Source organism: Ischnura elegans, chromosome X (assembly GCF_921293095.1).
Source record: "Ischnura elegans chromosome X, ioIscEleg1.1, whole genome shotgun sequence".
Classification (NCBI taxonomy): Eukaryota; Metazoa; Arthropoda; class Insecta; order Odonata; family Coenagrionidae; genus Ischnura; species Ischnura elegans.
The window spans coordinates 71,714,652-71,742,308 of NC_060259.1; the positions used below are offsets into that span (position 1 = coordinate 71,714,652).

Consider the following 27,657-nt stretch of genomic DNA (forward strand, 5'->3'; position numbering starts at 1 on the left):
GGCCTAGGTTTAGTTTCGTTCCCGCGGAAATTAAAGTCATCAAGGAGTAAAGTTGCAACCTAGGACAAGACTTTAATCCCGAGAACTATACTAAATTAATTGAAACTTGCTACTCATATAGTTAAGTTACAATCCCAGAAGTTGAGAGAAGGGAGATAAGAGGGAATAGTTTCAATCCATTACGTTTGGCATACGTGTAGAGAGGTTAAAACACTGACCTTAAAAATCAAATGTGGTCAGTTTGCATTCACTGTTCTCTTTTAGTGGTCACAATATGAGTGCCCATACATCTAATAGCAGTAGGCCAAACCACTACTTCATTCAACCATACTTTGTATTTGCCGTGTGGGTTGAAAGTAAAGTGTTTGAAGGTGAAGCACGTGGTCCCTCCGGTGTGAAACATAATTTCTGTTTGCTTTCGTTCCAGAGGTTTAGTTAAGTTTTGACCCAAAGTAGTTCTGACTCCGACTTCATTTTGACTCTGAGTTTAGCTCCCCAGGCTTAACTCCTTTTTGTTTTGTTTCCACTCCATTCCATTGCCGGGAACAAAACCATTGAAATTTTACTGGCTGACTTTCGTTTCGCTCGATTGCCATCCCTGATTATAACTTGATTTTAGCAAGGCTACCTCCATGTTTCATATTATGCATTGTGTTTGATAGCAACAAAATATTAAAAAGCCTTTTATAATTTTTGGTGATAATCTGGTACAATTACCCTGAAATCATTTTAAGGTGAAGAAGACCTTGTCTCCTTAATGGCAGAATGCATTTCCAAATATTTCATTCTGTCATGTGACTTTCCTTTAACCGTCTTTTATCTCACCCCTTAACAATTACCTTCATTCACCTCTGCACTTCATTATTTCTTTGGTGACCACTCATTTTTGCCATCAAGGATCGCTTGATAACAAAATCATCACTTGATAACATAAAGGATCACTTGACAAGGATCAAGTTTTTGTAATAAAATTGTTGCCACCATGGGTCTCCATTCTAACTCTCCTTTCCACCCTCTTCATTTTTCTCAGTCTCAGTGATCCTCCTACTCTAAATTATTTTGCGTAAGGTGAGATATCGCGTCATTACTGAAAGTGCGAGTATGTGTTTGCCCTTGAACGCCTATTTAAAATGCCGCCATCTGACCGATGTCAGCGCCATATTTTCCCTGTGGGAACAGTTGAAACTACAAATAAACAAATGAAAGAGCTCTAGCGCCTTCTGTCACACATGCGGTCACCAGATTTGAATTTGCACGTCCCCAGTTTTATTAATGTAATGAGTGTGTGTTGGTTCTTGCGTACATCGGTGAAACATTGAGTCATTTTTACGTTGCTCAAAGTGTTTAGTGCCGAAAATGGAAGTGCCGACAGTCTCGGCTAAGGATGTCAGATCATCTTTGTCTAAAAAGAGTCCCATGCCGAAGAAGAGTTTAAGGAAATCTTTGCTGTCACCCTATGAAACGATAAGGTAATAGCATTGGTATCGCCATGGTGGTATTTCTTTTAGAACTAGCATTACATTTTGGCCATTTGCGGTAATCCGAACACTGAGAAGGGTAAAGCATGCTCCCTCGATGTTAATTTGCTGGTGTTTTTCTAAGATGTTAAATGTTCATTTAACATGTTTCCTAAAGCCATTCCCTCCATTTTTTTGCAATAATGAGTGAATTTTAACATGAATCAACTTAAAACTCAATTTCAGTGAGAAATTTACTTACGAATTATTTAATGAGAATCCAATAATGGTCTAAATTTTTTTTACGTATATGACAGTATGTACCCAATCACTTCTCATATTTTATGATTAGTGTATCGATGATAGATTCATCTTTTGGTTATTCGTGCATATGTGCTGTTGTAGTAAAGTGTGTGATAATAGTTTAGAATCTGGCTGTCATTGTGTGCAGCACATCGCCTTATTGTGTGACAGACTAAAAGGTCTTCTAAGTAATTCTAATTTACTCAGAGCTCACTGGTATGGTAGAAATCCTTGCATTTTCTGTAGAAAGTTTTCGTAGAATTATGGTTATATATTAGCATGGTTTCCTGTCCTTTTCTGCATCGGCCCTGTCTCAATGTTTAGTGAATGCCTCACGCCATTTGTCATTGGATTTCTTCTCCAGGATATTTCATGGGTTGTTTCAGATTTCATAGAAATGGAAATACGAGTTTGTAGTCTCTCCTTGTTATTTAATGTCCATATTTTAGAAGATATATGGCCTGATAATTGATGATAAATAAAGGGAAACATCATTTGTGAGGTGAATATGGAGTTAATCTGACTTCATAGCTTGGTCATTATGAAGGGAACCCATTGAGTCCAATTGATAACTGCACAAGCCAACCAAAAACCTGTTTTGGGTATATTATTCCCTTCTTAAAGTGGTTTTCTAATACCTATTGTCGTATCACAAAATCGAAATATTCTCATTGTTTATTTCAATTGGTCATGTAATTTTTCATAATGGTGGTGTTTTCCTGAAGACATGAGTTATTGTCCCCCTTAATGAGCTAGATATGCATTATGAATCCAAATAGCCTAGCTCATCTGCTACATATTTTTGTTTTTCTGATATCAGTTTAAGCAGGCATATAAAATATGTATATGCAAAATTGGGGGTGCCTGATTTCCAAACAGTGATTTTGATGCATACAATGCTTCTCAAGTTCCTATGGCTATTGCCTATAAGGGTAAAAAAGACAGCTGATGCCACAAATGCTTTTTATATGGGTTGATAGGTCTGTACTTGACAAGAATTGTCTGTAAAGGAGGATGGGTTGCGGGTATGCCTCCTCTCTCCTCTTCCTTATTTTGAAAATTCAGATCTGTAATCTTCTATTTGTCATTTCAGAAAACAGAATGAATGTCAACCATCAAAACTCTTAGAAACTTGGGAGGTATCCATTAATTACGTAAGGCGTTTAGGGGGGAGGGGTCAAGCTGATTCTCACCTTATCTCACATGGGGAACATAGCCTAGCAAGTATCTAAGCTATCCTATCGAGTATCTAGCTAAGTCCTAGCAAGTATCAATAATTTTTTTCTGCAAGAAAGAGTGTGAAATTGTGATCTTATAGAAATAATTAAACAAATTTTTTTTGTGTTACAAATCCAACACCATAAAGCATAAATAAACGTATTTACAATGAAATGTGAATTTTGAACAATATCACTTGAGATAGGGGGCTGGGGGTTAAGCCAAATCTCACCAACGAGGGAGTGGGGTACCAAAAATCACCAACATACTTAACGTGATTAATGGACTCTTCCCTACAATGGATACCTTGATGGTCTCATTTGTCAACTCACCAGAACAACCCAAATATACTGCTATTAAGGAGTGTGAATTGAACAGGATATTGAGAAGAGAGATGTAGAACATAAGATTTTGAGTTACCAGAATAGTCTAAAATACCTTTCTGTTCCAATGCCAATGTTTCCTCTCTCGGCCAACACCTCTTTTCTGCCTTCCCCACTACATGGATTGTAGTGAATAATTCTTGTGCTGAGATGTAATTATGTCCGTCATCAGATGATACTACTATGCAGTGGCATTGTGGTCATGAATTATGTCTCATACTGGAATTTGAATGTTTTCTTTGCCCATGAGATCTCCATGTGGAAATTGTTGTTCAAAATTAATGAGTGTCAAATTCCAGAGCTGGCTGATGATGACAAGATTAAATGCCATGCATGAATGTAAGGAATATCAAGTTCATGAGGACAAGGCTCAGATGAGAAACCCGCTCAAAGCTAGTGCCGAATGAAGTTGTCCCCCATCAAATTGAATGGGTTAAAATTGGAATTTCACTAGTGATAAATTTTTTTATTCATTCACGTGTTGATGATGGCTATGATAAGGGAAAATCTGAATTTTCAGAAGTTTTTGATTGTCCGAAGAATTCGGGGGTCTTTTAAAACATTGTTGTCCCAAGATGTATTAATCCAATGAGTTCAGGGCCCGGTAGTTTTTTGTTTCTCTTTCGACCAAAACTGAGCACTAGCAGACTGCTCACTATGTAATAACCTATTAGTTCATTCATAAGTAACTTTTTGTGGTGCCATCCATGTAAAGAAAGTATATGTGGTGTTGTTGACAACGTCAAGATCCTCAGCTTGAAATAAAAACTGAAATTGATTTGTTTTTCATGAACAAGGAATATGTGTCATAAATTCATGGAGCATTATTGTTGTGAATGCTGTTTTTAAATATACAATCGTTCATTTTGTAAAGATTTTCTTGAAATATTTGCGTTGAAGCTGGTGTTTAAATCCATCACCGCAATGCTTCATCTTCATCATCAACATCACTGGTCAACAATCGTATGATAGGTTTGATGCAGCTCTCCACTCAATTCTCCTATCAGCTTATCTTTTTACTTCTACATATTTCTTCTCTTTGACATCTTTTTTACCTGTCCCATATATTTCATTTGAGGTCTTCCTTTTTTGTTCTTGCCATCTACTTGTCCCTCGACAAACGTCTTTATCAGGCCATCATGTCTCAAAATATGGCCTATAAGGTTGTTCCATTTTCTTATCAAGGTTTTCATGAGGCTTCTTTTCTCTCCTATTCTTCATAGGACTTCCTCATTACTAACTGTCTCGAACCCAATGCTTATCCCAGTGAATCTCAAGGGGAATGGAAAATTTTCTCTATCCTTTCAGCTTCTGAAGCATTGATTTAGGAGATGTGCTTGAATGAAAACTTAGCCCTTTGTACTCGGATTTTTTCACCATGTATACTAGTGTGCCACTTGGAATTTGAATTTTGAATGTAACTGGATTTAAATGTAGTGTGTTCAGTGACTTTCGACCTGCAAGTTGTAGGTGAGCCACGTTGTGTTGAGTATCACTTGAAATCATCAAGGATAGGGCTAAACTATGGCATTTTAAGGTGTTTTTATACTTATTTCAGTTATCATGTATGTACCTATGCACATAAATTTATTTATGTTGTTAAAAATGTTTGCATCCTTTGAGGGAAAACGATTTGGCTGAAATAAAATTTTATACTAATGGGTGACATTTTAAGCAAACTGTTGTTTAAAGGGAAATGTTAATTCAGTGATAAGAAGTAAGAAAATTTGCTGTTGTGTATCAATTGCCACCCTAATTGATGTTTACGATCCTTGGTTCAGAAGGAGACATTAAAAGTATTTGATGGAATTTTTTGCTAATTTTGGAATAAATTTAACATTTTATAGGTCCCAGTTATATCCGTGAGGTTACATATTATGGGAAAAGAAGTGGAATAGGGTCATGACACCAAATTTTTAGATATAATAATAAGGATTCCATTAGGATTATATTGCTGTCTTAAGTTTCTCCATGGTTGTATATTTGTGCTTGCTTAATTTTTTCTTTGTCATATTTAAAAATTTTTTTTTTTTTGCAGGCCAATTTGCTCCGATACCACAGAAATTGAAGAAATAATGCAAAGGTTTTTATGTTTTATTCATTTTTTTATTTGGATGCCACTAAATCATGTATTAACATAATGAATTTTTATCAGGCATCTAGTTCATTTCAAACGGGAGAGGGTTAGTATTCCATGGGCAGAATTGAAGCTATTATCTAAAGAAGAGAGAAAGAAATTAAAAGAAGAGAAGAAGATGAAACATGCTGAAATTGGAGATGCTGAAAAGAGTCTGAGGTAATTCATTAATGTTGAGAATTAAGCAGAAATATGCAGCTGGTAGATTTTTAATCACATTAAATTATTGACTGTGGTGATATGATGGAGCTCCTCAAAAGTATTGAAACTTTTATTGGCAATGTTGGGCTTGGGAAGTTAAGTTTACTTCAATTGATGCATAGAAGTAGGTTACTAGTTGTACTAGTTACTGTTACTGTATTTTTGAAGAGTATATGATATGATAAACAAACCAATCATTGTGAAAATAGTTTATATCCCTTTTTCACCCACTTAAAGCTGATTTCAAAGTTTTAATTAATGGTGTAAGAATTAACTGAAGGACTTTCCACTCTTATTCAGCATTTGTCCATAAATCAAGATCTTTAATGATTTATAAATTCTATCATTTGCCTTCTGTTTGGATATTTCTTTGTTAAATTTTATTGGGGTATAGCATATTTTCTTAATTCACATGTTCTCTGGTTTTATTTATTTTAGAAAGCAGTTAGTATTCGGTATGAACGGAGTTATGTCTTCAATAGAAAAACACAGTCTGTCATCTGCCGTTATCAGCGAAGATTTTGTTCCGTCATTTCTGATGAACTTCGTTTTAGATCTTGCTACTATTCATCATGTTCCAATTTTAATTTTACCTGAGCTGAGAAAATTAACCAAGGAAATAATGGGGTTTCCAAGTTCCTGTTTTGGGATTAAGGTGAGTTTTGGTCACATATGTATATGTGTTCATAAAAATGCTCTGTAAAAATTATCTGTTTGTAATACTTCAGACAGTTTCATCGTGATTAACTTACTTTGTTTAATTGTTATCCACATGGACAATATATGTACCAGTTTCAATCATCATTTCCATGTATCACCATCATCATCATTTGTCAACAATGCAAAAGTAGCTTTGATGGAGCTCTCCACTCCTCTCAGCTAGCCGATTCATATTCCTGTGTTTCTCCTCTTTTTTCATTCTTAATAACTTATTCAGGGCCAGTCTTTGCATATCTTCCCATCCCTCTTTTCTTCGATGATTGTCTTAATCCAGCCAGCGACCATGCCTCGTGGTATGCTCAATTAATTTGTCAGCTTTTCTCTTATTTTATTCTCCACTGCTTCTCATGTAATTAGTCTCTCTCCACTCATCTCTTTAAAAACCTTGAGGAAACATTATTCGATGTTGAATGTCTGCTTTGTAATTCCGGTGGCATCATAGGAGGCACTGGTCAATGCCTTTCTTCTTGAATGTGGACTTAATCTATGCATCAAATTTTAATTTTGTTCTTTCTCTCTGCTATGTATCATTTAGATTTATGATGCCCTGTGAAGAACATGAATTCCGTTTTTGGTCAGCAAACCCTGGAATGAGTTTAATCAAAATCCACTTTTAAAAGCCCTAACTATTGTTATTTTGGTAAAGAGTTCTCGGGATCGCCACCGGGTCAGGAACTCCATATCTGCCAACGTTTCGATGTCCGACTCGGTCATCGTCCTCAGGGCTGTCAGGGCAGGGCAGGTGATTCACAGCCCTGAGGACAATGACCGAGTCGGACATCGAAACGTTGGCAGATATGGAGTTCCTGACCTGGTGGCGATCCCGAGAACTCTTTACCAAGTCCATTCGCCGGGAAAGCACGAAATCTTTCTATTGTTATTTTGTAATGAAGGTATTGAACTGGTATTTTAATTGGATTATGTATGTATTTTTCAAGGCTATTTCATGGAGTTTAGGGATCCTTTTTTATTCTCATTTAAATAAATTGTGGGCCAATGTTTCAGAACTCTATTTCTCCGTTATCAAGGAATCTAAGATCAAGATTAAAAGGTATATTTTGATATTTCAATTATTAATTCAAATAGAAAAATAAGATAACTCCTTCTTAATGTATAATGTAATTAGGAAAGAGATTCATCATGTATTTCATTGCCTGCTGGAGAAGAATTCATAAAAATATTTCCTTAATTCTGCAGCATGATGGTGCAAATGCTGACTCCTTCTTCTATCCCTTACACCAAAAAATTGTGGAGAAAGCAAAAGAATTTGAAGTTCCAGAGCACAAAATTTTGTGCCAATGTCCAATGGAGTCGGTGGAGTCTGATGACCAACAGCCTCTAATTTCAGAAGAGAAGGATTCTGATAGTGCTTCAAAGGCAAAATCAGGTTGGCCTTGCATGGAACTAAAGGGAAAATCATATTGGAAACTTAAGAAAGAGAAGATGGCCAAGGGAAAAAGGGTGAAGAAGGGAGAGAATCAAGCTGGAAAAGAATCAGGTGAGAATTGTTTCTGCCCTATGCAACTGACTTGCATATTTCTCATGTCACTTCAATTTTACTTCTGCCTAGTGAATCATAATTATAATATTTACTGGATTAAATTACTATCATGTTACTTATTTACGAAGCTGTAAAGAATCATCACAATGTACTTTGCTCTTGATGTTATTTAAAACTTTTTGGTATGATTTCCATCGCACACTGGAAATAGGTACGTTAGTGTGGTGCTATGGATCCAGCACTTTCTGGAATATCTCGATGGATTTTATTTGCAGTTTTATTAATACCCTTGCAAAAATCAATATGTATTAGCATTTGAAAATCGAGCTTTGGAAGTTAAACACTTGGTTGACACTATGAAGAACTGGGGCTAAGAACGTATGGCAAGAATGGAACCCAAATAGCCAAAAAAATTTGAAGCGACCTATTCTTAGCTTTTATACTTCATAAAAATTTGGGAAATCGGAGACTAGTGGAAAGTAAATAATGAATACCATGTACACATTAACACACTCAATGCGGATGCCTTGAATTCAAGGCATGGCCCCGTTAGGTTTCTCGGCCCGCCATCTGCCTCCGCGTCTTCTACTAGACCCTGCAATTGTGCCCAGCATCTCAGTGTGTCTTCTCCTGTTACTGGATACAAGTCATTTGCTTGCAGCAGATTTTTTGCCCTCTTTTTATTATAATATATTTATTATAATTTTATTATAATATTTAATATTTTCTTTATTAATAGTGCAAATTTTAATAATTTTGAACTATGTATGATTGTATACGATTAAGGAAGACATAATATCTGATATTATTGCAAAATATTTTTTCCGCGTGTCGGTGTGTTATGATAAATTTTCTCAGCATTGAGTGTGTTAAGTGGTGGGTGAAGGGGGTAAGTGTTCAGACAGACAGCCTTTGTTGTACATTGTTCAGTCCCTTCTCTGCCTGATGGGTTAGTAAAATAACAGCTTAGAAGCTTGGAAAGACATGTTGTCTCTTTGTCCTTGGCAGGCATGCAGCTGGATATTAGCTTCGAGGGTATTTGTGTGTGGGTTGTGGGCGGCCTATACTGGTGTTTTTTTTAACAACCATCATATAATTTTTTATCCCCATGATATCAGAAATCCATAAATTTAATTACATCAGCCCCTAATTTCTTTTGAATAGTGCTGAAATTTGTACTTACTGTATGAATTTTACCAGTGTGGTGTAGTTATTATAGTTGGTGGCCGTAGCTATTTCCGAAGTGAACCTAATTTAAAAAAAAAAAATTGTACTTGTGCTCTGGCAGCAATAGTTCATGTTATATCATTTTAAGCAGCCTTCATATCTAAGACCCTGATATCAGGCAACAACTTTCTGTAGGTCAGAGAAAGACAATTCGATAAGTGCCCCTGGAATAGTTGTCTCTTAGGACCTTATTAGACGAGGTAGCCAGGCGACGTCGCCAGCGACAAAACTGGCTACTCAGCTTGTCACGGGTCATTGATTCTTATGGGCCTTATTACACGAGGGTAGCCAGCGACGTAGCCACACTTTGGCGACTGACTGGCTACCGAGCCCCGTCGCCACTCCGGTCGCCACTGGCTACCCGTACTGGCGACGCTGCGTTGTAGCATACGGAGCTTATTACACGAGGTCGCCAGGCCACTCGGTCAGTACACCTCGTTTGGTAGGTACTGCTCAAGGTTGTGTTGTGTTCTGTTGTGAGTGGGTGAGTTGTTCAGTTTGTCCACGCCAGTTGAGAAAATGTCTACATCTTCTGATTCAATCGAAGGGATACGTGGAGTGAAGAAGAAAAAAGAAGAGCCGCAGAAATACGATCAAAAGAAAAAGCATGAAGAGCTCATGAAAAAGTGCCAGAAGCAGGCCGACACAAAATTAAACACTGAAGAATTGATTATTGAAATCGAAAAACACCCTTGTATTTGGAACTGTGGTGTAGAGGAGTACAGTAACAAACACGTTAAATTGTGTGTGTGGAATGAAATTTTATGCACCTTCGTACATGATTTTGAGAACGGGAGCTGAAAAAATCACCCTCAGTAGGTATTGTGAGGTTACAACTTGTAGGCCTAACTTATAAAAATAGCTGATCATTGTATATGTCCACTGAAAGCAATTTAATTTTAAATGAAAATATGGCACTTTAGGTAATATTAAATTGCTCAGTTTCAAGTATGGTAAATTTAAAACAGAGTTATTAAACAGAATAAATAAGGAGCACCATAGTATGTTGACGGAAAAAATATATTTCAGGGCACACATTAAAAATTGTACAACAGCTGAAAATGTGGATAAATATTTTTAAAAGTATTATTTTCTGGGTAATAAACTTATTTTGCAAAACAACAATTGAAAAGTAAGGATAAAATAGGTTTGGTTATTGCCTAAATAATTTAGTTATAAATTTACAATCTTGAAATGATTTAATTTTATTTCTTTATGTTTTATATCGCACTAAGCTAAATATTTCTCCGGTGATAGTAATCATGACAACTTTAAAAATTTCCCCAAATGTTAAGTTGACAAAATATCATTGAAATTTTTAGAAGTACACGTATATTCAAATGAAAAAATACAAAATCTAGAAATTCAAACCATTTCTCAACATTCACGTACTGTTACTATTTACCAACTGTTACACACTAGTGCCTTTGTTTAAATATTCCCCATTTGCCATGATACAGCTCCTGCTTCACTGACGAAGTAATCGCAGAACTTGTCCCTGAGCTGTGTAGATGTTTTTGTTGGTGTTGTAGCTGTTTCTGAAAAATTCTGGCTACTGAATTGGCTACACAACTGGCTACTAGGTTCGGTAGCCAGTGCGTCGCCAGCTACCGTCGCTGGCGACGTCGCCTGGCTACCTCGTCTAATAAGGGCCTTAGGGAATGCATGGCAGTCAGTTGCTAAGGGATAAAAATATGGGGAGGGGACTGAAGCCCCCCTGTGGCCACGTGCATGGTCCTTAGAAGAATATTCATTAGAACTGATCAGGAATACATGTTAATTTACTTACATATAGGATGTATTGACATGGCATTATTTTATCCTACTCCTGCAAAAATTATGGAATGACATGTGACTAGGTAAATATAGTTCATTCTCAAGGGTGATGCCCTATATAGTGAGTGAATTAAACCACTCTGTCCCTTACAGGATTTAACCCTTTCACTGCTGTGAGCGTACCTAGTACGTTCGCACGGCAGAATGCTGTGAACGTACTTTTCCTTCCTCCCTGCCATGCACTTTCGCAAAAGCACTTTGAAGGGTCCTTAATCCAGGACCCTTTCCATGACAAGCTCACCCACGCAGGTCCGTCTCATCGACCCTACCAACCTCCCTCCCCCGAGGGATGCTGGTCCCCATCCATGGACCCTATCAGCCTCCCGAGGGGGACCTCCCTCCCGGAAAGTGGCCGCTCTGACTGCAATTTGAAAATCAACCAATCAATCCGATCATCAAAATATGATTGTTTTCATCGCACTCCTGCCAATCAAGCAAACAAGTACGTCTTTGAACCGTGTTTCTGCGATGAAAAATAATGATTTTGTTAACTTTGATATAATGGCCATTTTCTGGTGGTCCGCAGCCACGTTTTTAGAAAAGTTAACAAAATCGTTATTTTTCATCGCAGAAGCACAGTTCTAAGATGTACTTGATTGCTTGATTGGCAGGAGAGCGATGCAAACAATCATTTTTTGATGATCGGATTGATTGGTTGATTTCCAAATTGCAGTCAGAGCGGTCACTTTCCGGGAGGGAGGCCCCATGCTGGTAGGGTCGATGAGACAGTCCTGAGTGGGTGACCAGGATAGGGTCCCGGATTAGCGACCCTTTGGAGGGTGTACCACGCTCATTATTGAAGTACCTGCTCCATGGGCCCACGAAATGCATTTTAACCTTTTCGCCGCATGTGAGGAGAAAGTTTTCGGAGATTGAACAGCGAGGAAAGGGTTAATATCATTCATTATGTAATGCATTGGCAATCATGTTAATGCCTATGCTAATTTTGTAAAATACTTAAGTTGAAATATTGTTTCGTTTTATGTTTCAGCTCATGCATCACATATCTGTCAGCTGTTTTAGAATAAATTAATATATTTTGGAGGTGCTAAAAATGCCTTGTTTGGTAAATCCATCTTATAAATTAAATGTCCTGAATGATATCTAATGACTTAACCCTTTTAGTGCGGCGAGGTGATATATCAGTTTTTGCCAGAAATATCAGATTTTGCAGATATATCAGGCAAAAAGTGCAGCGGGCTGATATATCGGCTCTTACGTAGTCCATTATTTCATTTTCTATAACTTCAGTTAACGTAAAAATATTTTGTCAATATTAACCATTTTAACCTCATAAATTTAAGAAAACCACGTATGTATATGTAATAAAATAGCTTTGTATTTTTTTCCTAGTTTCTACATTTTATGAAAATACCCTCTGCATTTCTCACCAGTACCTCAGGAGGAAGGATAGCACTAAGAGGGTTAACCAACTATGTACTAATTTCTTTCCTGAGACAGCTCACACATTATTCGAGCATCCCTTGCATCTCTTGTTTCAAACTACACTGCTGCCTGAAGGCCATAGGATATGTATATTCCATGGCGTTAGGCACTTAGACCTGTCTTGGTCCATTGTGCCAACTCCATGGTTACCTTGTCTGCCACTTGCAGACTGTGGACAAGAGTTAAGATATGAATTGTCTTCCATCTAACTAGTCCAGGCCCAACATTGCTTGGGTTACCAACATAAGGCCTGGCAACAAAACCCCCTGGGGACATAAGGTGCCATTGATGGCATTTTGTCGCCGCAGGGATTTAGTCTCAGGCTTTTTGTCGCGGCAGGGATTTTGTCTCAGGCGTTTTGTCGCCGCAGAGATTTTATCTCGGTCATTTTGTTGCTGGGGATTTTAGGAGCGGTCCTCAGGGGCCTTTTGACTGCGACCCACATTGCTTTACATTGATGATGTTATGGAACCCCATGTGTTTATGAGGCTAGGCCCTTGAGCAGAGTGTGAAGCATTAGGGCGTATGCTTTTATAATTTGAGTATGGGATAGAGTTATACAAGGTGATTGTTAAAGCAAATATGTCTAACCTGAAGGAAGAAATAAGCATATATTTTATCTTTCAAAAGGGATGGACACCTCATCTGCTTCTAGTGATGAAACAATGGAATTCGGTGAAAGCAAGGAGAGCAGTAAGACTTTGCTAGTGAAAGCATGCAAAAGGAAGAGTTCAGCTGTAACCATCAATAGGAAAAGGCGTGCTAGTCATCCTTACTTAAGGACATTTTCATTAACTGGATTGAAGAAGTGGAAAAGTTTGCATGATCCTCCTGGAAGTGCGATTGCAAGTACAAGTGGAGAACATTCCAAGAAGAAGCAGAAGAGTGACACTGATGGCGATGGAGAGGTAAAGGAAGCTGTGAGTACTGTAGTACATATGAAGTTCTCCTCCTAAGAAATCTGAGTTAGCTTAGTGTTGCATGTGGTAGCCTTGTTACTTTAAAAGTGGCCTCACATGGTAAATCCTACACAAGTGAATATTGTATTAAAAGTTATACAAGCTTTTTATTTTCAAATGACTGTGGTTGTTTGTGCATTTTTTTCTTATGTATGGATGCATACTCAGGCATATTTTTACTCTTTACCTTGAGTGGTTTGGAATATTACTATGAAAACTGCACATTCTCTATCAGTTACATTGGTATCAGTATCATTGGTTGCAAGGTTTCATTATATATTTGATTCATCTCAGCTTCAATCCCATGAATCTGTTATTCTGTATTGCTTTTAATATTGTAGGAAATGTAGAGGAGAGTGGCCAAGGAGTATAGAAATTTAAAATTAATATGATGGTTGACTTTTATGACTTGATTAAAAAACCTTTTGCAGAATTTTTCCCACTTCTCCAGATTTTAGTCCTAAAGTGTTTTATTTCTACATGTTCTTATCTTTTTTTCCAGGGTTTCAAATATGTTTTGCGGAATCCTATGGACAAAAAGCATAAGAAGGTTGATCACTTCAAGCCTCTTAGGCTAACTGATGATTAAAATAGTGAAAGTTTACAATTTTAATGTCTTGAAAGAATATTTGAACATATGCACTTGTTAAATGTCTTCAAGTCCAAGCTTATTGAGTATATTGGAGAAAACTATGGAACAGTTGTCGGGATTGGATCCTCATTAGTTTTCCACTGTGATTTGACTAGAAAACCAGTGGATTGTTTACAATTGAATACAATCAAAGAAATTCTTGGAAAAAAATTCCTGTGTGAAATGCAGTCTTAATAATTTCATCTGGCAGGGGAGACCTATTAAGTTCTATCCATCTATTTACTCCTCCATTTACTTTATCATGCTTTATCTCATTGGTGAGCTGCAGTTAGGTACACATCTGCAGGCCTCTATGAGTAACTTGATTTACCTAAAACAATCCAGGTCCTGTATTGTTTTAGGGGGAAAAATTTATTGAAATTTTAATTCCACATGTCATTACTGCAACAGTACAAAACAAACTACATACACCTTATTTATAGGGCAGAGTTGTGAAGCATCTGAGTGAGTTAGCTGCATCTGTGATCTTTTGAAATTATTTGTATTATTAAAAAAATATTTATTCAAAGAGAGTGTAGAGGCTTTTTTAAAGCTGTACTTAATTCTTATTTTAAAAAATAAAAAAAATGTTCTAACCATGAAAAAAAGAGTTTCAATTATTCAAATGGGCAGTTTCAAGTCGAATCATCCTCTAATCCTCTGGGTAATAAGAACTTACTCCATCATTTGTAGTAACCAGGACATGATACATTCTCTGTCCTATATTTAGATTTAATCACTTACCAGAAAATATCCTCATTAATTGAAAAGCATAAGGTACCCATCGCATTAAATTAGACTTTTTAGACCTAAAAGTGAAAATTGCAGTCAGAGTGGTCAGTTTTCGGTAGGGAGACCCCTGCTTGGAGGGTTGCGGAGAGGTGGCAGTGAGGGTGAATTACTCGAGGCAAGGGTTGCAGAATAGGGAACCTTCTGAGGGTGTACCTTGTCCAACTCGAGACTTCCTGAGACATGGCTGGGGGCCAGCAAGGGTGAGTGACTAAAGGAAAGGGTTGCAGAATAGTGAACCTTCTGAGGGTACATACTATCTCCAACTCGGGACTATCTGAGACATGGTCCCCAGTTAATGCACTTCCTAGCAGAAATAAAAGTATAAATAACTATTATCTCAGATTTGGGAAGTAGATGGTCCAAGAGAAAATTTAATGGGAGCACCTTGAAATGTGTGAATCTTCTTGAGTAATTGCTAGTATTAGTGCATGCAGTGAAATTCCTGTCTTTGCTTTACTTTAAATGGGAACAACAGTTTCTGCATGGGCGACATGCATTTAAACGTTAAAATTTTATTTACAAGTATTAAGCTTGATTTACATGATAATTTTACTGCCCCTTAGACTGATAGCTCCAGCGATAGGTTTACAGGGACCAACATAATGGTCACTCAACCCATCATATTCTGAATCTGACAGCCATTCCGCTGTACTCTTTTCAAACACTTTTTCTGTCGCTTTCCATATTTATGACTGCCATCCCATTAAAATAAAAATGTGGCTTTGCAGTCATTTTTAGTGGCTGTGTGATTCTTTTGTCTGAAAGTTGCCGTCAAGGATGGAATAAGGGAGGTGCTGAGTGGTAAGAAAAGGATGTTATTTCCATCCCTCGAGGCATTGCAGAAAATGATCGCATGAAATGTTCATTTTTCTATGGCCATCATTGGAATGATCAGTGGAGATAGCATCCAAGAGTGACGGAAAAAATTATAGTGTGACTCAGGCTTTATCAAGTACATACACAATAACAAGCTAGGTAAATGGGCATAAATAAAATTTAATCGAAGGTAAATTCCCTCCCCAAAAGGTTTCCTTCCGCTGGCATTTTTGCATATGAACTATAAAATATGCACCGTGAAGTAATCTACCTTCAGAATGTTCCTAGAATGCATCTTTACGAAGTCGGAGTCAGCCATTGCACAACAAGCACACCGTAAAAACCTTTTAAACTATTCACAACCGTTTTTGACACCCCCTTAAGTTATGAATCAGTATCGTCATAGATGTTTGTTATCGTCGTTACGTTACTTTGAAGTTGCGTAGCAACAAGAATATTTAGAATTGTGTAGTCATATTTTGCTTACGTGAATATCTTACTTATCTAGATATGTAAAAAGTTACCTTTTTAATTCTATGAGAGCACCCCATTATGATTTGTAGCCGAAATATTTATTTTTACATTACATTATACTTATCTATCCTTCTATAGTCTAGTAAAAAGAGCAAATGAAATGGAAATGGAGGCCACTGGTAACAAGGGAAGTTACTAAAACTTAGTGATAGTTAAGTATTTTGGGTTTTCTTCAGCAGAGTTTTTTTCATATTGAAGGAAACTTATTTCAGAGGGTATTCTTTGGCCTCTAGTAAAATTGATGCTCAATGTTTCTACTTAGAGTAGACCCTAGTGCATCCTGTGGACACTTAATTTATTTGTTACCTAAATTGCATTTTCACCTTTACATTGACCATAAAAGTGTTCTGACCAATCATGTTCTGAATGTCACAACCAACCACTGTCACTTTTTCCGGGTTTACAACTGCCCTCTGTTAAAAGGCAAATATGGGGTGGAAGAGAAGACACTGTAAGATGGAAAGAGAACACCCCAGAACTTTTAAACCTGGTATGAGATAGGAAGATGCTCCTTTTCCACTCCTCTTCAGTGTAGCACTGGAGGAGGCCTTAAAAAAACCTGGAGTAGATCTGGTGGAGGAAACTTCCAGAAAAGATTAATCTGCATGCTTTTACAGGTGATGTTGCAGTAGTAGCTGAAAACAAGGATGACCTGAAAGACCTAGCAAAGGTGCTATTTGAAGAGCCGGATGAAGTGGGTTTAAAAGTAAATGGAAATAAAATATGAAAATTAGCATAAATGAAGATTAAGGGAATTCTCCACGAGTATTGCATAATAAATTAAAAGAAAAAACTAATAAAATATCTAGGAATGTTGATAAAAAGAAAAGAGAGAAAAACACCCAAATAGCAGCTGCTGATAGGTCATTCTTAATATAATATAATTGGCTTAAAAAATTGGTCAAGAAGAACAAATTATGATTTACAAAATAATACTCCTGCTGATAATATTACAAGGTTCTGAAGTGTGGGCTTTTACAAAAATATCACAAAAGAAAATCGTAACGTGTGAAAGCAAGGCTTTAAAAAGAATATTCAGTTAAAGAATGGGAAACGTGGAGAATAAGAAAGCAAAGAGTTGAGAGGATCAGTGGCGCAGCGAGTGGGGGTTTTGGGGGTTAAAATCCCTCCAGAGCTCAGAGAAATTTTTAAGTTTAATCCATTTTACTTAATTGGATTGATATTACTAAAAGAATAGTGTAAGGATTAATGAAATAGCCCTCAGAAAGCCGTAAAACTCACCATTTTGAGCCGTTTATCTTAAAATTCCACAATTTATTACATAATCTCGCTCCTACCATTTATCCTGGTGGGTATTCCATACCTGCACACACCCCGGTGTTAGTTGCACCTAAACTCCCCCAGCCTTAATTCCTAGCTGTGCCCCTGAAGAGGATTGTACGAAGAACCAAATATCGTGGGAATCCTGAGAAGCGGGCGATTAAGATGGCTGGGACCTATCCATGGAAGAAAGAAAGTGACAATAAAACGAGTTCTGAAAGGGAAACCAGAAGGTACAAGACCGGCAGGAAGACCAAGAATGTGATAAAATTAAGTAAAGAAAGATATGAGAAAGATGAGAGGACATTACAGGCGACCGTAGAATGAGGAGGCGCTTGGTTGGTGAGGCCAAAGATCTTATAGGCTTACAATGGGCACTGGAGTAAGTATAAATAAGTGAGTATTTAAGAGTAAGGCCACTAAAATATAGGGGACAGACCCATCCGCTTTTCAAATTTGGCGGTAAACTAATAAACGCTACCTATCCGGCATCAGTGGAACTAATTGCGCTCCACCGCCACCGTGATCAACGCCATCAGCCGACGGGAACGTTGACGAAATGCATGGCTTGTGGCAACATTTGTTTTTTATTGTTTTAATTGCGTGCGCTTTACAGTCTTGAGATGATTGAGATATGGAATGATAAAATCTAGTCATGTGCATGTGAAGAGACAACTTAAATTTGCTCGCTTAATGCTGTTGCCCCCTTGTTTTTCGTGCCAGTTGCTTTATAAGTTTTAAAGTCAGTTACTTTATATTGTTTTCACTAGTACAGCGTCATATTTTATTACCCTTCGTACTAATATGTGTTAACCGAAGTTGTTCTTCTCAGAATGTGAAGCAATTGCTTATGGTTGTTGAGAATCTATTCAGCTAATTCAATTGCAATGGCTATTGGCCATTTTGTTGGCAGAATTGCGTTGGTTACAGGTGGGCTATTGATAACAATATTTGACGGCGTACCTTATTGACGTCTATCAACAATTACTACGATTATTACCATGTATCTTGTAGGCGCTGGAAGTGGTATTGGCCGTGCTACTTGTGCAGCTTTGTCAAGAGAAGGTGCTTCAATAGTGGCCGCCGATAGAGATGAAAAGAATGCTAAGTTAACTATTCAGTCACTGAAAGGTATCAACTTCGTTTCTTTGACTAAAGGTTTGGTAATGTTGCCTTTCTGCTTCCGGGGTTGGTGGTACCAATCTAACCACCACTTCTTCCACTAATATATCGATGATTCAAATGGATGGATGATGAATGGTGGCGGGAAAGTATCACTTACTTGTGAGAGGCTATTCTAGCCTTATAATAAAGTCTGCTATTTTACGTGTCTTCATGGGCGTACCCAGCGAGGGGAAGGGGGGGCAGCTGCCCCTCCCCCCTAGAAGCAAAAATCGCCTAAGTCTTTAAGCAAAATCAGTACTGAATCGAAACAAAAGTATTCAACAAATTTTATTTAAACCCACGAAAGATGATACGTAACTAAAATAAAACAATTTTTTCAAGGAAATAAACTTATAAAGCACTGTTATAATTTTTTTAAAATGTCGGTTTCATTCACCTTTTTCATGGTAAAATGTCACAACTTGGCTTGCCCCTCCCTAGTTAAGATCCTGGGTACACCCTTGCAAGTCTTCAATGGTTACAATACTTAGCTGGTACCTCCAGCAGCTCAAGGAAGTGTTAGGCCTATCCATGACTTGCACCAAGTACGCACACAAAACCAGGGTGTTGTTATTGAAAAGGATAATGCTTGGGCATCTGCACTTGCCCATTCATGAAACACTGGTACATTTCGAGCAATTCAATGAACCTGAATTAGTTTTGGAGAATATTAACATTGGTAAATGGAATATTGTAGGTGGGCGTTGTGACATACATTCTGTGGAGTTTTCAAAGAAAATTGTGTATGTCATAATCGTTTATGGGTTAACTCAGTGTACTGCCTCTTAAAATATTGGCTGATGTGGAACGTCTTTCAATTTTCTGCGTGAGAAAAGTTCATTGCAGTTTTCTTAGATTTTTTACTGCTAGATTATGTTTCACCATCACTAAATTTGGGTTTGCTCCTACCACATAGGTTAGAGCGTACCCGAGTTGACCAGGTAGTTATGCATCCTTCAAGGGAAATTCTTCACCGACTCTCAATTAACCCTTGCAAGCCTATTGTTGGCTACAGCTGACATTTGTGTTCCTATGCAAATGATGTAATGCCAGCTATAGCCAACATGGCTTTTACTACATGAAAGAATGAAAGTCAGCTATATCTGACTGTGAGGACAAAAGTGGCCTATGTAAAAGCAGCCATAGCCCAGGCGTGCTGCTATCCCTCATGATCCTACTTAAGGGATTAGGCTTGCTTTGTGGGACTTATACTCCACCCTTCGACTTCATTTTCATTACTCTAGGAAAATTAAGTTGTGCTGAACTAATAGTATTGGCAATGTTTTTATGAACAAGTACTTAGCATGTAGAGGAAAATACGAAACATGGAACTGAAAAAGTCCCTAAAATTTTCAGTCGAAATTCTAGAGTAAAAAGTAATTCATATCTAGGCATTAGAATCTAATTCAGTAAAAATAGAAATTTTTATTCGTGCAATTTTATTCATTCAATTTGTAAAAAAATTCTCTTATGTCAAAGAACTTAGGATACCATTTTTAAACAAAAATCATTTTTAAGTACAACAAATATTTGTTTAAATAAAGCTATTGACGCATTAGGTTAACAACCTATCCATGCTGTGTAAATGACAGCTAATCCATTTAAGGGTCGAGACTAATGGATGGGGAAGAGCACAGTGTCCTGCTGAGTTGGGTATCAATGATGAGGTATGGGTAGACCCACTCTTCCAGAGAGCCCCTTACAGAGAAGTAAAAGTGCTCCTAAGGCGCCTGTAAATGGGGAAGCATTTTCCGTGGCAGTGCTCCAGTGCAAAAGGGATAAAAATGGAAAATTAACGTCAGGATTGGTGGTTTATTCAAAATTATGGACAATTATTTATTTCCCTGTTCTTGGCCATGGGTTCATCTTTCTGCTTTGCATCAGCATGGAACTGGTAATTCAGGCTTGATTCTTAGTTGACCAATGAGAATTATATGTTCATCTCTTGAGAAAAATGCAGTGCACATAGAAAATAGGCTCTGAGCTTGTGGGAGGCGGGGCAGTCTTCACGAGCTTATTCCGGAACACCAAGTTTGAATCTCCCCTGCTAGGGTTTCTCCCTATGTATATTGGGCGTTGGCACATGTCTAGTTCAATTTTTTTGTCTGCAAGAAAACAATCTTGGTTAAATAGGATCTCATGGACATACTTAGGAACCAACTGATTCGTCTGAAAGTTAGCAAAATGATAACCTAAGAAAGTAAATTAAGTAGGTAAATCCATTGTTAACCATACAGTGTTTGTTCATGAATGTCATCAATTACTTAGAGCTATTATGCTAATAGGGTAGTTTCCTTCATCAAAGAAAACGAAAGGCATTGATTGCGATTCATTACCCACCATTAGCATATTCATAATATACAAATTATTTGGTTTTAGAATTCCCTGTTTAGACGAATGGCAATGGTCAATTTTAACTGCATTTGAAAAAGGTTAGATTGGCCGCCAATGCGATGCCACTCCACGTGATGTCACAGGGACCTAGTTTCTATACGAGTAGATAGGAGTTTTACATCGTCTGAGATTACCAATGCATGCATGAGGCACAGAGCTCAGGGAAAAATCCCTTAATAATAACCTATTAAAACTGCCTATAGTGGGAAAGTTTCCTTCGTTTGATCAGGTATTAATAATCCTTATTTAAGCCAAGTGCTACCTGCTAGCAGCCTACATCGCAGAGGCGCACAATATCCTCGCCCCAAGGTCACCTCACATGACGGAAGCGGGAACCAGAATGACCTCACGCGGGGTTTACCCAGCATTCCTACTTAGCCGTCACGTTTACACACGGTTGAAAATTTTCACTTTTCATTTAATTGCGAAAAATGGATGTCATCATTTAAAAATCTAAAATCGTGAAATGCATACTCCAGGAGTAATAATCTTTCGATTTAGGCAATAAAAAAATAATAGGAAACCACCCTTTTGTGAAGATAGCACAACTCTTACCTCATGTCTCACCTAATTTCTTCCAAAAGGAATATTTTGATTGATACATGTTTTGGAACAATACAGGGAGTATTTTTTAACTCAATCAGTCGTGCTCTTCCCATCCCCTTAATCAACTATTTAAATTAATCTGATGAATGCATCATTGATGTATTGGAAAAATTTAATTAAACGCACAAATACCACATGCTAAGAGTATACCTTTTCCGTCTAAATTATGAATTAGTGCAGCTTGCTCCCAATGTACCCTTACGGTTTGTCATATGATTGCTGAGCCATGACCAGGGGTGGCCACATCGGGCGCCACTTGGCCTGGACAACTTGAACTGCACTGCTTACTGTTCAGGATTCGAGAAGTCTTTATCTTATTTCATGGTTTCCTTAACCATATTATCCAGTTATTCTTCCATCTTTACTCTCTCTGATGACAGCATTTCTATTCTTTAAAATAATGAGGTTATTTTCCCCTCTTATCTGTGCTAGTACTTCTTTGATATCTCGTGAATTGTCTGCCACTTTTTCATTTTTAAAGTTGTTAACATGTAGACCTGCCTAGGTGCACAGCTAGACATAAAGGCTGGGGGGGTTTAAGGCTCAACTACAGTCCAGCCGCCGAGAGTTGTCCGATGACAGTTAGAAGGGGTAGGGGGCAAGGTTGCCAGGTAAGCAAAGGAAACACCCATGTTGCTTGTAAACAAAAGGGTTCCGTGAAGAAAGGAGCCGGAAGGGACGACATTAGTGAAGGACCCAAAGGAAGAATCCATACGGGCCATGGAAGAATACCTTGTTTTGTGGTTCGAAGAAAGGGCTTGTTTTGGTGGTTCAGGCTTGTTTCAATGCTTCATATGCATGTGACAACGTTGTATGACTAGGCGAGGGTATGAGGTGCGTTTGGGGGACAGCGATTGGCTGCAAACCGTGCTGGCGAAGGGTTCTTCACCCCTCCTTTTTATCAGTCATCGGACAACTCTTGCCGGCCGGACTGTAATAATGGGGGGTTGGAGGGATATGGGTAAGTAGAGGTGTGGATGCCCTCCCACAGAAAATTTTTATGATATACAGTTCAAAATGGTGAATTTTACGGCTTTCTGATGGGCATTTTATTAATCCTTACACTATTCTGCAAGTAATATTTATCCAATTAAGTAAATAAGATAACATTTGAAAATTTCTCTGAGCCATAAGGGGGGGGGGGGGGATTTTATCCCCCAAAACCCTCCCCTTGCTGTGCCACTGGACCTGCCGCACTAAAGTATCTGAAGATTTGGTTACAATAGTCACTATCTTTATCCTTTTATTATACTGCTGGAAGATTTTCCCATGTATGCCATCACTCTTTCTAAGCAATATTCCCACTATTGCATTGACTTTTAAAAAGCCTGTAGCTTCCTTTCCAAGATATAATCCTTGTATACTTAGATCTAACTTTGTGGATTCTTTCCATGTTAGATAAAATAAGAGCACAACTTTGTGTTTTCCACTGGTTATAGTTGTTACACCATCATCTGGTCTTACATTAAAAGGAATTCCATTGAGCTGCAAAATCTATGCATGAGTGCGAGGAAGGGGGAGGGAGGGTTGGGGAGGGGGTTTGTTAATCTAAAGTGGTAGGTCAAGTGGTGGAGGTTGGGGATTCGGGCTGGGGTGAGTTGGATCCTGGTGGAATAGGTGTGGGATTGATAACAATGGAGAAAAATATAAGAAGCTTGTACCATTGAGTAATGAAGTCTTTAGCCTGCAGTCCATTTTCTCTCTATTTTAATAGGTCTATTTTGCATCCTTTGGATCAAGGTGTAAAACCTAGAGTTGAATGGTACTGCTGTTATCTTCATTCCGAATGTGTTTGACAAAGTGTTAAGTGATGTTTTTACTGTGAAGGCAGGGTTTATGTTCTTTACACCTGGTTGAGAAACTTTGTCCTATCTGACCAGTATGAAAACATTGGAAATCATCACATTTTAGGTTGCTCCCACCACTCTCCTTTAGGGAATTACGTAATGATATCCCTATAATAGCACAGTTGGTATCCTTGGGTATTGGGATAATAGAAACAGTAAAAGCATTTGGACAATAAACATTTTTTAACCTTGTCCTTGAATGCCATCACTCATAGAAGCTTTTACATCCTTAGGGAGCTTATTATGAAGCTTGAAGGTCATAGTTCAAAAGCCATAGATGGCTTTCATGGTATGCAATCGCTGTGCTGCCTAGTACCCTGTTCGTGAATGGCAGAATTTAGAACAAAGTCATGAAAGTTTGACTTGGCTTATATTGAAACAGTAAATATGTACACATAAGGAACAGGTAGCACACAAATACATTTAAATGGCTCGTGAGATGGAGTATGTTAGGTAACACATGAAGGGAAGTTTGCACCACTTTGATTTTTGCAATCTCAACCGGCAGCAGAGATATTGATTGTCTAAGAGATAGCTGATTAATCCTCTTAGTCAAAATCTCATCAAGAATTGAGACTTTATGGACGATGGAGACCATTTTTTGCAGCTATTTGTGTTAACATTCAACCCCTTACCTCACAATTACTTCTTCCCGCCCTTAATCCACTGCTGGCTGTATCACTGTTGATACTTTTGTTCTATTATTGAATAAATGTGGATAAACCCATATAAGCATCAACCGACACACCTACTGAATTTATTAATAAACTTCATGAATTCACTAGTTTGAAGAGCAATGGATTTACCTATAAATTAGGATCTGCAACAGAATTCCAATTGGTTTTTGTATAGTCATATCATAGGAGGCTCTCTTAATTCTCCAATTTACCAATCTTAGGATCACTTGTAATTTATTATGTTTTTAGTCTAGTTTTTTCACTGTGCAACAAAATATTAGAAATTATCAGGTACAGAATCATTTGATATTAATAATTAGGAAATATTTTTGCTAATTTTGGCATTTTAATTCCTGCAGATAATGCCAAAAATATTAGTGTTGAAGTGGATGTGAAGGACTCGTCAAGTGTGCAAAGAATGTTTGAAGAGGTAAAGAAGCATTTCCAAAAGCCTCCTTCTGTTATTGTCAACTCAGCAGGCATCACAAGAGATTCCTTTCTTCTGAAAATGGAAGAGTCACACTTTGATGATGTCATAAATGTCAATTTAAAGGTGAGAAATGCAGTTTGAAAATAAAGACAATATCTTAGCGTTTCCTTTAGGTATTTCTGTAATGAAACATCCAACCTCATTTGATTATAAAGCCTGCCCTGGAATGAATTAATATTTGTGTGTTTGGTTGATGTGGATGAAACATCTTGAAATGATTAATAGCTGACAGAATTATGAATATTGAGGGGTAGCCCCCAGACATATATGCAGTTCAATTCTGCTCAACTCCTTGGATGGAAGCCCACTCACTTGAGCTCTACGAAGTATGAAGACGTACTTCCAAGTACGAAGAAGTCCACTTTCTTTGTCAGTCATACCAATGTGGACTTCGGTGCTCAGTCTGCTAGTCCAAGTTATTAGCTTGGCTGTTATTCAAGGTGATTACAAGTGGGGTGCCACTGAGCACATCCAATGCAGTACTATTTGACCCCTTGTAAAAGGGGAAAGGAGTGCAAGGCCAAAGGTGGACAGATGTACACTGGCCCTGCTTCTGCAGCACTGAATGTAACTGTAATTACAATAACATTTATAGTCACCAATATAACAAAGAATATGTTATCAATCTCAGTAGTTAAACACAAGACTTGTGGAGTAGGAAAAAATAGAAGTAAGAAAACATATTTGGACTGAAAGTTTCATATCCATTGACTGTTACTTGAAGAAGGGACATTTCTTGCTGGGAAAAATACATATCTCAAATGTAGCTTTGGGGAGATGGCATAACTCCACCAAAAATTGCAACCTAGTTTATTCAAAAAATATATAACTATTTGCTCAGTTCTGCAAGTTTGTTATCACTCAACAATGACTTATTTTTATTTGGAAGTAAATAATAGTTCATGTTTAAGATATACTCTCCCATGTTGAATTAAAAGGTAGTTGTACTTTTCCGGAATTATTGTAATTGTGGAAAAGTTCAGCTACCTTTTATTTCAATAAGTCAATCTTCCTCTATATCATGCCTGACTCAGCTGAATTTATATAGGTATGTATATACTCTCTCAATGGACTTCCTTCTATCAAGGGCGATGAAATCTCTAATTTCGAGATCATTACTGAATATTGTGAATTAAACCTTCTCGCTCCACAACTGAACGATAACTGAAAAGAGCCTGCGGTATGAAAGAGCTGAAGGGTAATGTTTTGAATTTGCTTTGCTGGCTAAGGGTAAGTGAAAAAGCAATGGTTATTTGCATCTCTCGCCATGCAAAACTTAGTTCATTTATATTATTTGAATAGAAATTTTCTCTCCAGGCAGTTGAGCCATGACAATACAGGAAGTAACACTGAACAGATGAGGAAAATAAAACTTGACGAAAATAGAGGGATGAATTTTCCACACAAATGAGATGTGATTTAAAATTTGGCATTCAAGACTTTGATGCATGATATTTGTGAGTATGTAACAATTTGCAGCAATCACTCCATGTTAACATCTATTTCAGGGAACATTTCTGGTCATTCAAACTGCTGCCAAAGCACTCATTGATGCAAATATGAGTGATGGAGCTTCTATTGTTAACATTGCGAGTATTGTTGGTGTGCATGGAAACATAGGTCAGGCAAATTATTCTTCCAGTAAAGCTGGTGTTGAAGCATTGACAAAAACGGCAGCTAAAGAGCTAAGCAAGTATGTATTTATGCAAATGATTGGTGTTAGTTAAACTGAAAGCTTATATCTTACCACATGAGGATTAAAGGCCATCAGAATTTTGGGCAATATATGTTTTATTTTCTCTCATTGAGGTTTGGTATTCGATGTAATGCAGTTGTTCCTGGCTTCATTGAAAGTCCAATGACAGAAAGTGTGCCTGAAAAAGTGAAGCTAATGGTACAAGCTCAGATAATGTTGGGGAGGTTTGGGAAGCCTGAAGGTATGTACATAATTGTGAAATGAGATTCTGCATTAAATTCTGTGGTGCATTGGAAAGGGCTTACCCTAAGCCAGAGGTCTTCAACCTCTTTTAATACAAGGGCCAAAAATCGATTTCACATCGTCCGTGGGGCTACAATGTTCCATGTACATCACTTTACCACCTCATCAATAAAATAAAATAAAACATAAGTTCAAAGTGCAGTAATCTTTATAGGTTAAAAAGTTCAAGCAGTCAATATGATTTTTAACATTATTTAATTTTTATGAGTGTGTCGATATAATGTCAATATTTTCTTTAGCCTCAAGGGGCCACAAAAAATTAGCTGGCAGACCTCATGTGGCCCAGGGGCAACAGGTTCAAGACCCTTGCCCTAAGCAATTCATCTGCTGGAATGAGAAACTTATGAATAAAATATTTAATTTTCTGATTCGATGTATAGATGCTATTACTGAGACCACAGGAAATATGTTGACCAATGGCTGTTATTTTTTTATTTGCAGAAGTAGCTGAAGTTATATCATTTCTTGCTTCAAATCGGAGTTCCTATATAAATGGTGCCAGCATTGAGGTGACTGGTGGCTGTAGGCTGTAAATTTTTTACTCACATCAGTTTTTGAAATAAATAGAAAGTATGAGTTGGGTATATCTCATTAGTTGAATTATACTTCAGTCTTATCTGGTTTATTATTACCATGCTTGTATGAGTGACAGCAAATGCAGTACATTTTTTTCCTTGAAATAAAATTCAATTCCAATCCTAGGCTGTTTTACACGGTACACGGAATTGTGCAATCTGACGTATGTGCGAAGGCGCAATCAAAATTGCGTCGTGCAAAGCGGTGAATTGCTAGAACACATATGAGAATGCTTGGATGCAAGACGGCAAAATAGCCCCTGTTCTAATTTCATTCATTTATTCGCGCAATTCCACGCCATTTTAGAAATTAATGCAGCTCTAACCTGCGCAATTCCGTGCCCCGTGTAAAACGGCCTAAACAGTATACATACATTATAGAGGTGGTGATGGGATATAGCTGGTGACCTGATGCTCTTTATGTTCCTGAGATGCAGATCTCAGGGGTAGATTTGTTCCAGAA

At 37.6% G+C, this 27,657-nt stretch overlaps 2 protein-coding genes across 3 annotated transcripts; both read left to right on the forward strand.

Annotated features, from left to right (window-relative positions):
• Positions 1-1,215: 1,215 nt before the first annotated feature.
• LOC124171462 lies at positions 1,216-14,627 on the forward strand. Of its 2 annotated transcripts, none has more exons than XM_046550634.1 (7): positions 1,216-1,469; positions 5,400-5,444; positions 5,517-5,657; positions 6,138-6,354; positions 7,617-7,917; positions 13,060-13,349; positions 13,891-14,627. In XM_046550634.1, exons 1-7 carry the CDS (start codon positions 1,357-1,359, stop codon positions 13,975-13,977), a joined length of 1,194 nt encoding a protein of 397 aa, XP_046406590.1. In that variant the 5' UTR covers positions 1,216-1,356; the 3' UTR covers positions 13,978-14,627. The 2 variants fall into 2 exon arrangements, with proteins under 2 accessions (XP_046406590.1, XP_046406591.1); XM_046550635.1 differs by having other exon boundaries at positions 13,060-13,337.
• Positions 14,628-17,994: 3,367 nt separating this feature from the next.
• Positions 17,995-27,224, forward strand: LOC124171452 (estradiol 17-beta-dehydrogenase 8). The gene is made up of 6 exons (XM_046550626.1): positions 17,995-18,372; positions 18,457-18,573; positions 24,490-24,683; positions 26,129-26,313; positions 26,430-26,557; positions 27,061-27,224. Exons 1-6 carry the CDS (start codon positions 18,330-18,332, stop codon positions 27,150-27,152), a joined length of 759 nt encoding a protein of 252 aa, XP_046406582.1. The 5' UTR covers positions 17,995-18,329; the 3' UTR covers positions 27,153-27,224.
• Positions 27,225-27,657: the final 433 nt, after the last annotated feature.